General features: G+C 52.0%; 1 protein-coding gene and 1 non-coding gene across 2 annotated transcripts; one reads left to right on the forward strand and one right to left on the reverse strand.

Moving 5' to 3' along the window:
* Window positions 1-51: 51 nt before the first annotated feature.
* On the reverse strand, window positions 52-163 carry SMAC4_13957. Its single transcript has 2 exons — window positions 126-163; window positions 52-93 (listed from the first exon to the last, which is right to left on the reverse strand). It is a non-coding gene; the product is annotated as a tRNA-Leu (tRNA).
* Window positions 164-11,236: 11,073 nt separating this feature from the next.
* On the forward strand, window positions 11,237-13,802 carry SMAC4_06098 (uncharacterized protein). Its single transcript, XM_024655794.2, has 2 exons — window positions 11,237-11,672; window positions 11,736-13,802. Exons 1-2 carry the CDS (start codon window positions 11,418-11,420, stop codon window positions 13,335-13,337), a joined length of 1,857 nt encoding a protein of 618 aa, XP_024511624.1. The 5' UTR covers window positions 11,237-11,417; the 3' UTR covers window positions 13,338-13,802.
* The last annotated feature ends 66 nt before the right edge of the window (window positions 13,803-13,868 follow it).

The raw sequence follows: 13,868 nt of genomic DNA on the forward strand, positions 1-13,868 counted from the left end.
AGAAGGAAAAAAAAGAAAAACCACCAACCTGAACTCGGATGATGATGATGATGACAAGAGTGGGATTCGAACCCACGCCCTTTCGGACCACGGAACTCTGGAGAGGAGATTAAGGGTTTTGGTAACCTTAACGTGGCGCCTTAGACCGCTCGGCCATCTTGCCTTTTGATTGATGAAGATTTGGAGTTGTGTGGGTGGGTTATGAACGTGGTGGGTGGTGGGGAAGAATTTTTTATTTTTTCGTGCAAGGCCTCGTCCAGGGTCCTGGGTGGACCGCGGCCATCAGTATCCACATCGGGCCTTCCCGGTTTTGTGGGGCAAGCATCCGGAGGACGGGAAGTGGAGCCCGGTCGGGCCCGGGGCTGAATGTGCCTGCTTTCTTTGGGCAACCTGGCGAGCAATTTCAAGGTTGCTTCTGAACCAGTATACAGCCATGTGCATATTATGAAATGGCCGCGGCGGCTTCCGTTTGTTCGGCGTTCCTTACTAATCCTGGGAGGCATCTCCATACTAGGTGACGAACTTGAATAGCTACGGGCATCCGGAGGACCTGGACAGTGGTCAGACACGCGGCCATAGCGTACCGGATGTGTAACATCGGTGTGTCTCGCTTAGTTCATCTTTTTACTGCTCGTTGACGATCGCGCTTCCGGTATCACACCGTGTTGGTAGCAGGCATGCTCCGTCTTGGCCCTAACATGTGGTTTGATGTTGATTATACCCAGTTTATACGGTAGTGTAAGTGAGTACCTAGAGATACCTAAGCGAACTTGGCATCAATATTAATGACAACACAACCCGTGATGACTATCCAAGTTTACTCCTTTGTTCCTTCTTCAGAAGCTTTTTCCGGTGGTGTTTCCTACTTGGTACTTCCGAGCCTCGCCCCCTCCCCCCCGTGTGCGGCCGGCCCGGGGGAGAGGAGGGGCGGATTCACCGCTTGTCCGATTAAGTGGGGCGATTCTTTCGGAAATGGAAAACATTGGAAGATTTCAGTCGATTACCAGCAGCCGTGCCGTCGACGACTTGCAAAGGGAACTAGAGTTAAAGAAGGAGGAAAAGATAATTAAGTCCGGATACGGACGGCCCTGACTGCTGACCACATCAAATACTACATACCTACCACCTGGACCAGATGACACATCTTTCATCTTCGGGGGTGCCTTATCGCCGGGAAGGCCGAACGGTTCGATGTCCGCGGATACCGTCCATCGTCCAGGGTGAACAGAATGAAGTTTCACTAACCTCACTTCAACAGGTCTATTCCGCGAAAACTACCGCGTCATGCGTCCTGGAGCCGGTGCAGGCGGATCAGGATACAGCTTCAGTCGGTTTCTTATCCCAATATGTTGAACGCCTAGACTAGACTATTGACTTTTATTGTTTCTTCAGCAACGATGGGTTGTCATCAGAGTTGTATTTGTTGTCATTATTATCGGTGTGGATTGTTGCGAGAACAAGCGAGGTAGCCAGCCCCAAGTGGCTTGACCTGGCGTGCGGTGGCATGACCCACGAGTGGTGGTCTTTGGATTTTGGGACTCGGAATATTTCTGGGGAATCGGAATTCAATGAAGCAAGTTTAGAACTTCAACTCTTTCCATGTGGCTGATGGTGTCAACCATTCGGGTGCAGTGTGCACATGATAGGTCCCGTTGTGGGAGCTGGCGCTCCCCTCAAACGGGCGGGTGGGCGTCGGGAAGGCTCATGTGGATGGATGATGCGTGGTTGCCTCCAATGTTCATGACACTTTTTGCCTTCCGTTTATCGGTCAAGTACATCCTACCTGTATGGAAAGGGCGTGTGGATGTGGATGCGGGTGTATGTGGGAGTACAGTCTACATAGAGATGGGAAGTGGAAGGAGCTGATGGACTTAAAGTCGTGTAACGATTCGGAGGTAAGGACTGGGAGGTACCTGCGTCAGGATCTCACTGACCAGAAGGTGCGAAGACCGTGTACTTGCCCTTTGGCCCAGGATAACCTCCAATCAATAGAGTCAGACGACAGTTACACTCTTGGTTGGCAGGTCACAAGGTGCGGATATGAATTGTTGGGCGAACGACAGATGCTTCCCCATGGCAAGACCCCAGAGCCTAGAGGGAAGAACAGGCTTACCAGGTGGCACATTCTCGGAACTTACGATTGAGTCGTGGAACCCAGGACTCGGTTCTGTCTGACGGACGAGTGGTGGAAAACTGGCAATGACGGAATAGCATGTGAGACGGATGTTGAATGTGGTTATACGACAGGACGTGGTAACCAAATGCTCGGATCGAAATGATATTTGCATCGTAATAACTATTTTTGAGAGCTGAAGAGAGAACAGATCGCTATCTTCTTTCCAAATGATCCTAAACAGGTCGGGAACAGACTGGCTATTCCGCCATGTTGACCAAGAAATTCGTTACCCGGCGATGGGGAAAGAATCTAGACTAAGGGGCCTCCCCGTAAGGGATCGGACACTTGTCCTTTTGTAACTAATGGCCACGAAGATGAATGGTACAACCCCGAATCCAGCAACTGAATGGTGAGGCAAATTCGACGCTGATATTGGAAGTGTTTCTACTCAGGCACAGTGCCATGCATTGCGTGATGTTCTCCGTGCCATACCCCTTGAGTTGAGTTGAGCCGCTTGGCAGCAGACAATAGTCTCCAGACCATCAAGGTCAGCCGCAAAAGCCGCCTTCCCTGCTGTCCCTTTTTCAAACATTAGGTAAGGTCTAGCTTTCGGGATATTTCCAGGAACGAACAGGTGGCTGTGTAGCAAATATTGGACTTGTGACAGCGGCTACACCGGGCGTTTTCGTCTTTGAAACGCCGAAGGCTTCTGGAAATGGTCTCAAGCAAGTCATGCTTACGTCTTTCTGGTGTTGGCGATATAGAACGGCGTGGAAGGCACCCACTCAGGCTATCCTGGCCTTCAGAAAGTCGTTGAAAGCCTTCACGGGATCGTGCTTTGGGCAATTTTGTTGGGACTAATGTCTACACCTAGTCTTGGCAACGCAATGTAAGTCATACATACCTACCTTACTATGTCATGGTTCAACGGACACACCGAGATGCCGAGATGAAGGAATTTGGTACGGTAAGGCATTGTCTACCCGTGACCTTGCTTGTGGGTTGAAGCTTGTACGAAGCAACGTAGCGCTTGGGAAGTACGTCTCCGGCACAGCTCGTACATTCAAGACATTTTGGGGACCGACAAGGGGGTCGCGACCCAATAGGGAGGCACCCAAGATCTGACAACCCTCCCAGGGCCATGCCTGTCAAGACTTTGGTACACTGCTGACTGAACTAACCTGGAGGGATTCGACGTTGAGGCGCTGCGTTGCATCACTGAATTGCGGTTCGATTAGTTCTATACTTCCATGTGGACGTAGTCTGCGGCACTGCACAGACCAAGGTATGTAAGTCTTAACATGACCCAACCTAAATAGTGGAATATTGCCTGGAAATGTGCCCTTTTGGGACCATATCTTGTTGAGGGAGCCCTATGTTGTTTCAATAACGCCTGCCTGGCCTGGCTCCTATAGTTTGAGAACGCCAACAACGATATCACCAACGCCTCAACCAAACTCCAGAGTTCTGAACAAACTCCTCAAGGCCTCAAGCCTCAAAGCCACAAGACAAGAATATCGATTCGGGGCTGATAATCCGGGCCGAAAGCCGAAAAGCAACGGCATGCTAGGGGTTGACTCAAATTCAAGGTCCAAACCGAGAGCCGCCATAGACATGGAGTGATTGGAGTCTTACAACATGGCGCAATGTTCTTTTCCCTTCAACATCATTGACCTGGCTGTTCCTGGATCCATGGGCTCACCTCAGCAAACAGAACCAGGACTTTTTCCCAACGGAACCAACGATATGGAACAAGTCTTCTTAGGCTGGAGTTACAGCACCCGAGGTTTGTGCGAGATCAGACAAGTGGAAGCGTGGGGTAGTCTACCCAATGTAGTACCCCATAATCTTCATTCACATGTCTTCTGCAGTGAGAGATGACAACAGGCACAGGTCGGGATGTGGGAGAGGTCCTTCCCGGGTTTCGATGACTGCTGAGTGCTGACCTGACCAAGACTGTCAAGACAGCAAGTTTGCTGCCCGATGCGCCCCACAAACCGAGGGAAGTAACCGGCTGAAGAATAAAGAAATGCCTGCTGCCAGTTGACTGTAATGTCTGTAGGCAAGTAAAACAGAAATAAGATAGTATCAGATGGTCATTTTTGCGCACCAACCCAGCTCATTACCTACAGCTTACATGATGATGGTGTATCGCACCATCTATACGAAGGGTAACATTGCCAATTCCTTAAGCGAGTCCGGAATATGCTTCCTGTGCATCTCCCGTCTCGGGTCCGGGCGGTCCGAGCGGTCTCGGAATGTACCTAATTCTCGGTGAGTTGGTGAGTTGGTGGTGGTTGCAACTTCACTTCGTCACATGCACATGAACAAAACCCTGAAAGACCGCTGCTAGGCACTGAGGCTTAGTGAAGAGAGGGTAGCTAACTCCTCGCTTAAAACCCCCTGTCTACGGGGTCTGCCGAGAGATGCTACAGTTGCAATATTCTACGCATTGCAACCAGCGGTACCTGTAGCTAAGGCCATTGCTACCCACCGATGGACGGACTCACCGGCCGGGAGACTCGGAGAGTTTGATAGTGCGACGACAGGATACGACGACGACACGCGAACGGAAAGAGAAAGAACCCGACAGTCTAACCTAACGCTAAAGGGAAGCGAGATTTGAAGGATATGAGAGAGGAAAACGTTAGGTAAGGAAAGTTGGAAAAGGGTAAACTTACAGCTGAAAGGTGAGGTATTCGAGTTGCTGCTTTATCCCGAGGAAGTTCCGTTTCAAATGGGCACTTGTGCCCCGTGTGGCGAAAGGGAAGCCGGTTAACATTCCGGCACCTGGATGTGGGTTTTGCGCGGCAACGCAACTGAACGTGGAGACGACGGCGGGGCCCCGGGCAGAGTTCTCTTTTCTTCTTAACGATCTATCACCCTGAAAACAGTTTGTCTGGAGATAGGGTTTAATGGTCGGAAGAGCCCGACACTTCTGTCGGGTCCGGTGCGCTCTCGACGTCCCTTGAAAATCCGCGGGAGGGAATAATTCTCACGCCAGGTCGTACTCATAACCTCACCATGGAACTAAGAGACCAAAAAGCCAAGGCCGAAGGCCTAATCGACAACGCTAGTATCTGACATGAGTTCTGGGGTCAGCAATCTGCCTGCCACTGCACAATGACGGTCGAATCCAGAGACTCAGGGAGGTACGAAGGGATGTGGGGTTCGCCGGTTCGGTCCTTGAAGCTCATTCGGAGGTAGTCAGTCCAATCCCAAATCCAAGGTAAACAAAAGGCTGGATGGATCATGATGATCCAAAGCACAGACTGATAAGTTCAGACACTTCAACTGCAGTCACTGCATCGCCAAGTCAACAAGTGGGCAGCCGTAAACACACTGTGTCACCAACTGTGAGGGACGATATGCCTCTTCATTGGGTGGAACACTGGGCGGGTAGGCAGGGCTTTTCCTCCTCGAGTGAGCTCGAAAGTGAAAGGCAAGACGTACACCAGCCTCAGTCCAATAGATCTCCGTTATAAATAGATAGCTGGATGGTGGGACAGGGCTCGGGACCGAAAGGACGAATCGAGGAGCTGTCAGGTGGGAGCTAGCAAAGCTTATGTAAAATGCTACCTTACCTGACCCTCGGTGTTGACTTGGCGTTTATTCTTGGTTAGGTTCATTGGAGGTTGACGGAATTGTGAATGGACGATGGATGGTGTTCAGCTTCGTTGTGGACGAAGACGGTTTGGGTTGACCATCTTGCCGCCAGCTTCAAAATCTTTGTGAGTCTTTTAGGAGTTAAAAGTCAGTGGAAGGTTATAAAATTATAATGCAACTGCGGTGCTAGCAGGAAGATCACTGCAGCCGTAGAACCATCATTAATGCTGAACGGTTGGAGCGATGGAACTCACTAAAACAAGTGCCACGTTGTAGCCCAGGCCTTTGGGTCTTGATGCAGTCGCATCAAGGGAACCCAGAGCCCTACAACATGCTGAAGATATGATGATATCGTTGAAAGGTTGTCACCAGGTGTTGAATTCCGATTCCAGTCTGCTACTTTATCGAGGGCGTGATCCTTCCATTTCCACATTAGCAACAACATGTAGCACAAATACGTGACACAAGGCGAGATAGAGAAGCCACAATGCCCTTGTTCCCATGCGGTTCACGATAAAGCGCTGACCCGTTGTTCGCTTGTTCGCTGGTATCCCCGGCCGGAAGGTACCTAACCACCCCCAGTCGAGCCACAACGAAGATCATTAGCTGTCATCCGCGCATCCCAGCAAATGAGGAATACACACATCTGGCTGGATGTGTACACTTTGCAGTCGAGGTACATACCTGAATCAAGACGACTCAAGCCACCGATGTGACCACTTTGACACCCCACTGGACGCAGTGGTGCACGATGCTGGGCGTAGCTCGCCCCGTCAAGAGCCTCCTCCACTCTTCGAGTCTGACGGTTGTCGACCGACGGGCTGAGTTCGGAAATGCTCTGCACGCCACATGATATCCGGAGGAGCTTTACCTGAGCTGACGGGTCCGTCGACGAGGCAGAGAGGAACACACCGGTGACCGGTTTTTTAAGAAATGAGAATCGTATCTGCAGACCTTGGAGAAGCGATCCAACAGCTTTCGTGCCCGCAGCTTACAGCTCCTGTCAAGAGCTGCACTTACTGCAGTACAGGTGCAGTGCAGTACATGTTGAGGGTGCTGCATGGTTGGCAGATATCTCTTGGCTGCTGAATAAGATTGGATTCTCTGCCAATCCGCAGGGTCCAGTCCCGCGCCCTTGCGGACTGCACTCCGGCCGCCGTTCAGAACAACAGCCTGAGGTCGCCGGTCAAATTTCCCTTCGGGGATACCCATGTGGCGCGTATGGCAGGCAAGGGCACGAAAGGTTAACTCAGCTTGGCTTTCTCGGCCTCTTTTCCCCTCCATAACTCGGCGCTTCAAAGCTCATAGGGCTTTTGGCTGCTCCCCTTGAAGGAAAGATCGTCGTGATTGAGATGCTGGATGGGATGCATGTTGCGATGTCAGGCTAACGGTGTCGGGAAGCTTGAAGCCCAAACTAATGACTGGGGAGGTGGTATCCTGACGGGATCCGCGGGCGTCGAGGATGTGTTCTGATATTATCAGCTTGATGGATGCGAGGTCTTGAAAAAGGTACATCTCACTGTGATGAGAACAGTGCAACCAACAGGTGCAAACCGGCACTGCGCTTGACCTGATGGACCACAGGTAAGTGAAATAGGTAAACCGACATCTACCAACAAACTCCGGTCTCGGTCGGGTTCGGGTTTGCAGCATATGCATACAGTTCCCTACATAAGTGAAAGAAGACGGTATCCAACACTGACCTCCACGCCAAGTCCCTCCCAGCCGCAACCGAACCAATACATCACCATCCCAACAACGCATTAGCGAGCATTTGGGCGTCAGGCACAAGCGGGAGAATCCATATTAAAAGCAATACAAGGACGGGAAACGTAAAAAAGGACATACCTGAGCAATACCGGTAGGGCAGAATCCAACTTGTTCACTGGCTTGGATACTGCCAGTGTGCCACTCAACAGTCTGTGCGGTTACTAGATACGCGCGTCTCGACGACAGCTTCCATCGATTGGAAGAAGAATTCCTACAGTGCATTCGGCTTGGCACTATCGGCGCCTCACTCGGCCCAAAGGGACCTGAACCAAAACAAGCCAAGGGTTCAATAGTAGCTGCAGCCGCCATTTGTCTTCCATCTCCTTGCAGATAGTGCACTGCACGTTAAATGGAAGGGCTGTCCAGCTACGATCCTTGTCGTGAACAAGGTCTAGGGGACCCCGAGCGAGGATGTTTTGAGTGTTTGGTCCGACCTAGCAAGTCAGCGTAAAACACGGATCTCGTTGTTCTGTAGAATGACCAACTGCACGTGGAATGTCAGCACAGGAAGACTCACCTTTCAGTAGAAAACAATGGCATTGTCTGAGGTCCGAGTCTTCTCGGTGTTAGCCAGCCATGCCGTTCAGTCAGTGTTGACTGATCTGATCTGGTCTGAGCCTCCGACCGCAGTAAATCCGTCCAAACATGGAGTGCAACCCATCATCTCCCCGCCTCCGCCTTACCGTGCTTCGTGTCTTACACGCAAGATATATCCGACCGGTCAACTGGGTGGCAGTACACACTGTTCTGACAAACAGTAGGCAGAGACCACCAGCAAAGAAAGAACAGTCAGCAAATGCGACCGGACCGACACCGGTTCGGAACCAACCGGTTTTCGCTGCTGTGATGCTGTCAGCTCCTTTCCCCCCCCCCCCTTCTGACCCCCTGTCACTTTCCCCCCCCTGTCCGCAGTCTCCCACGAATAGGGAGCCTACAAATCAGGTAACGAAAAAGATTCCATCCCGAGAAGAAATCAGTAGGTCGTGTCTGACAAAGAAAGGATTATTCCGAGCTTGGCTGTTTCTTTTTTTCGAAGCCTAATTCACCCTTGAAAAAAGGACTGTCAGCTGTCAAATGTCAATGCCAATGCCGCGCCAACCTGCCAATCCGATTCTCCCGTCCTTCTGCCCGTCATGGAACGAAGTTGCTGTTGTTGATGGGTAAAGGCAACTGGTTGAGGCTGTATGGCGCAGCTTTATGCTGCTTACCTTTTTGGGCTCTTTTCTCTCTTTAGAGGGAAAGGTTTGTACAACAGATTGATGAGTTTTCTACGTACATCGTCAATAGGAAAGAACGAAAAAGCATTTCCCCTGCCAAGGACGGAGAGGGGCACAGAGACATGAAAGCCCCTTCCCTTCCCGTTTTTACCTCTGACATTGTCCACGCCGCTTTTCCAGTGCCTTCTTTGGTAGAACCATAATCATCAGTGACCCCAAGGCGCAGAATGGAGTTTCCCTAACAGAGCAAAGCGCTTAGCACGGTCTACGCCATTAGGCAAGTGTACGACGCATCGAGACATCAGCATACCGGTACCTCACTTTACCAGGTCCATCTATCTCTGCAGATAGACACTGTCAGTCTGTCTGTCAAGACGACCCAACAAGATGTATTCCAACGCCATGCTTACACGTACGCCTCACCGAATCCCTGGGTCCTGTCCTACATCCTCATCGTTAGTGGTCTTGTCTCCTTTGTCGGAATTGGTAACCTTACCAGCTGTACTGTTTTCTTTCCCTTCTTCCCTTCCTAACCCCAACCAAACAATAGTCAACGCACTGCTGTCCAAGTGGAAGAGGAGTCATCTCCCGAACGTGATGCTATCCCGATCAGGCCAGGCTAGGCCAAGCCAATACTTCTCGTGCAGCGTGATCTGTCTGTTCGTCTCTTACACACACACAGACACTTCTTCATGATAAATCCTCCTTCGGCTTGAAGCGATAGTACCTATCACCGAGGGCTGCCAACAACAGCAGTCTGTCAACCTGTCTGCCACTCACAGTCAGTCAGTCAATACCTTACTTTTCCTCCTCCCCCACACATACACACAGATACGATAGTACTTACACTCACTTTTGACTGGCCTCATTCCCGTTTCCGCGGCACCACGCTCGCTGCAGTCCGCTCTTCCACTACACACACGACATACACTATTGAAAGTAAGAAGTCGGCTGTGGCGCCACACCTCACGTACCTACCTAACTACCTACCTACCTACCTTCTTCTCAAGCTTACCTACAGCTGTACCTATTCTTCGACTACCTTACCTACCTAGTTCGAGGCCTGACGTCCAGTTACGAAAAAACGAGGTCTCAGCCCACCCACCCTTCATGCGTGCGCGACTGAGACCGGGTGAAGCGAAGCGAGCCGAACGGGAACAGGAACATTTTCACCCACCACTCCGCCGTGAAACTGAGCCGCCTCCTCCGCTTTTCTCCACGGTACCTAAGGTAGGTACCATAGGTCCGTACCTACCTCCAGGCAGAGGCTCGATGCCCAGTAGCGCTGGGAACTGTGTCCAAGTGAATGAGTGAGTGAGGGTACCTGTACCTGTATTCCACTTCAGATGCAGCATATCTCCTTTTGGATTGATGGCCGGGATTTTTTTTACAGCTCGTTGGTGGGGCTGTCTGTCTGTTCGTTCTGATCGGTAACACCGTGAGGTTAGGTAAGTGCTGTTTTCCCGGAACTTCTCTCGTCCTCAAATCTCACGACGACACTGTCAAAACAACACGACATACCTACCTGACCTTCAAGCTCGTAAATGATGTACGCGGACGGACGACAGACGGCCTGCTTTTCTCGCTTCCCTTCACCTGTACCTTTCTTACTCTCGTCGACATTGACATGCCGTCAACATCATCATCGTTATCACCTCTTTGCCGTCCATAATGGCCAATGTTAGACAATATCCCTCTGCAAGTGAGCCGCCGTCAGTGTGTATAGCGTCGTTCTTGCACACCCTTAGATCCCCAGTCAGTTTTCTCACGCTTCCCTCCTCCACCATCACATCATGGTGAGAAAGACGGGATGGGATATCTTGAAGTCGGAAGTTTCGCCATCGATATGTCAGCAGTTGCAGCCAGTTCACCCTGTTTTCAAACTGCCGTGATGTTTCCACCGTACAGTGTCTGTCAAGTGTCAGTCAGGTCAGGTCAGGTCAGTCAGTAGTCTCTTCAATACCAAGCCAACAAAGGCGTGAATGGTCTCACATCCGAGCTGTGCCGCTTATGTGATGCCATCCACAATCCAGGAACAGGGACGAGGACGGGGACGAGATATCCTCGTGAGTCTTGTGGCCCTTGTGGCCTCACAGTGGCCTCGGCAAGTGTTGTTGTTGGAAGGTGTGTGTGAATCACCAAGCGAAAGCCACAGTACCCCAGCTCCCCCAGCTCCCAACATCCCAAGAAGTGAGTGAGATGAGAAAAACGGCGAAGTAGCCGAGAGGCGTATGCCAGGCGGTTGCCTGAGCACAGCACCAAGCTCAGCAAAGCACAGCGTGCACAGCAAAAAAAGCTGCTGCAAGGAACCATCCACATCTTCCAGTCTTGCATCCAATATCAGATCCCAGTTCGGAAAAAGAAGTTTCCCAGACATGGCCAGCCAAGCCAGCCCAGCTCAGCCTCTCCGATACGAAGGGGACCTCCAGCAAGTCTACCCAGTAGCATGTTGCTGTCCAACATGTATAAAGTGATTGGTGATCTCTTCCCTTTTTCGTGTCTTTCGATTCGTTCTTCATCTTCATATCAGGTCATCCATCATTTCAAGAGTCCAGCCTCGGAGGTGTGGTCAACAAACTTGCACATACCTTTCTTTCTTTCTTGGATATATATTTCCTCATCATTCCCCCTCCCACCTGTCCCACAAACACTTAAGCCCACGTTTACTTCTTTCCTTACTTTCCACTCTGGGGATCTTCATCGTCACCATGAAGTTCTTTGGCATTGCCGCCCTCGTTGCGGGCCTTCTTGCCCCTTCGCTCGTCCTTGGTGCGCCGGCACTTGGCAACGATAGAGATCTTCTCACTCCCGTTGATAAGAGACAGGACTTTGTGGCCCCAGGTTTCGGCGGTGGTTTCGGCGGTAACTGCAACTCCCCAACCAACCGGCAGTGTTGGTCTTTAGGATTCAACATCAACACCGACTTTGAACTCGGAACTCCTACTACCGGCAATACCAGACGGGTAAGTAAAATAATGGCTCCAAATGACCGGTGTAAAGAACGAAAGGACTGACACTCGCCCTAGTACACGCTCACGCTCACCGAGACCGACAACTGGATTGGTCCTGATGGTGTCAAGAAGGACAAGGTCATGATGGTCAACAACAAGATCATCGGCCCCACCCTTCAGGCCAACTGGGGCGACTATCTCGAGATCACCGTCATCAACAGGCTCAAGTCCAACGGCACCTCGATCCACTGGCACGGCATGCACCAGCGCAACACCAATATCCATGACGGCGTTAACGGCGTGACCGAGTGCCCGATCCCGCCCAACGGCGGCAGCAAGGTGTATCGCTTCCGGGCTACCCAGTACGGAACCTCGTGGTACCACTCGCATTTCTCGGCGCAGTACGGCAACGGCATCGTCGGGTCCATCGTCATCAACGGACCGGCCTCGGCCAACTACGACGTCGACCTTGGCCCTTTCTCGCTCATGGACTATTACTACGAGACGGCCGACCGCATCATGCTGCTTACACAGCGTGCCGGCCCTCCCCCTAGCGACAACGTGCTCTTCAATGGGTTCGCCAAGCACCCGACTACCGGGGCTGGCCAGTATGCCACGGTTTCGCTCACCAAGGGCAAGAAGCATCGTCTGCGCCTCATCAACACCTCGGTGGAGAACCACTTCCAGCTGTCGCTGGTGAACCACTCCATGACCATCATCGCGGCGGACTTGGTTCCCGTGCAGCCGTACAAGGTCGACAGCTTGTTGCTGGGCGTGGGCCAGCGCTACGATGTCATCATCGATGCCAACCAGGCCATCGGGAACTACTGGTTCAACGTGACTTTCGGCGGCAGTGGCCTGTGCGGTCTCTCCAACAACCCGGCTCCGGCCGCCATCTTCAAGTACCAGGGTGCACCGAACGGCCTGCCGACCAACAAGGGCGTTGCGCCGCCCGACCATCAGTGCCTAGACCTCGTCGACCTGAAGCCCGTCTTGCAGCGCAGCCTGAACACCAACAGCATCGCGCTCAACACGGGCAACACGATCCCCATCACGCTCGACGGCTTCGTCTGGCGCGTTAACGGAACGGCCATTAACGTCGACTGGAACAAGCCCGTTTTGGAGTACGTGATGACGGGCCTCACCAACTACTCGGAGTCGGACAACATCGTCAAGGTTGACGGCGTCAACCAGTGGAAGTACTGGCTCATCGAGAACGACCCCGACGGCCCTTTCAGCCTGCCGCATCCCATCCATCTGCACGGCCACGACTTCCTCATCCTCGGCCGGTCGCCCGACGTGGCCGCCATCAGCCAGACCCGCTATGTGTTCGACCCGGCCGTGGATATCCCCCGCTTGAAGGGCAACAACCCGACCCGGCGCGACGTCGCCATGCTTCCCGCCAAGGGCTGGCTGCTCATCGCTTTCCGCACCGACAACCCGGGCGCGTGGCTGATGCACTGCCATATTGCCTGGCACGTGTCGGGCGGCCTGTCGAACCAGTTCCTCGAGCGGGCGCAGGATCTCAAGAACGGCATCAGCAATGCGGATAAGCAGGCGTTCAACAACAACTGCAACGCTTGGAGGGCGTACTTCCCTGATAACGCGCCGTTCCCCAAGGACGATTCGGGTCTGAGGAGCGGTGTCAAGGCCAGAGAGGTGAAGATGGAGTGGTAGGTGTAGGTAGCCGGTGATTGACGACTGATGAAGGGGTTTGTACATATCGACGAGATGGTGATGATGAGAGAACTGAGAGCGCCCTACGTGGTTGCTGTGGAGGATTGTACAGTGTCTTTCTTTTTTCCCTTGATTTCCTTTTGAACCGGTACATAGTCGACTGTCCTTTGATGTTTTCGCGAGTTGGATAAGTAGATCAATGTGGCCAAAGGGGAGTGTATATATGACCGTTGGTGTTGATTGTTGGCAATGATGAACTCCTCCCCTTTCTTACTTACTTACTTCCCTTCATTGACCTTTGGACTTTCAACACTTGTTGGTTTCCGAGGCGGTCTGCTGAGCAACGATTTTGAGATTGAAGAGTCGGGTGCAGAAGGTGATGATATAGCTGAGCCGGCCAGGGGATGAACGATCTTGTACATATCAAATTGAAATTCGAGCTTTTTTCTCTCATGCTTATGCTCCTCTTCCTTGCGGATGGTCATGTTCCATTGCAGCGCCAAATCGGAGTGAGTGACTGGATGGTGGTGG

This window comes from Sordaria macrospora, chromosome 6 (assembly GCF_033870435.1).
Source record: "Sordaria macrospora chromosome 6, complete sequence".
NCBI classification, from domain to species: domain Eukaryota; kingdom Fungi; phylum Ascomycota; class Sordariomycetes; order Sordariales; family Sordariaceae; genus Sordaria; species Sordaria macrospora.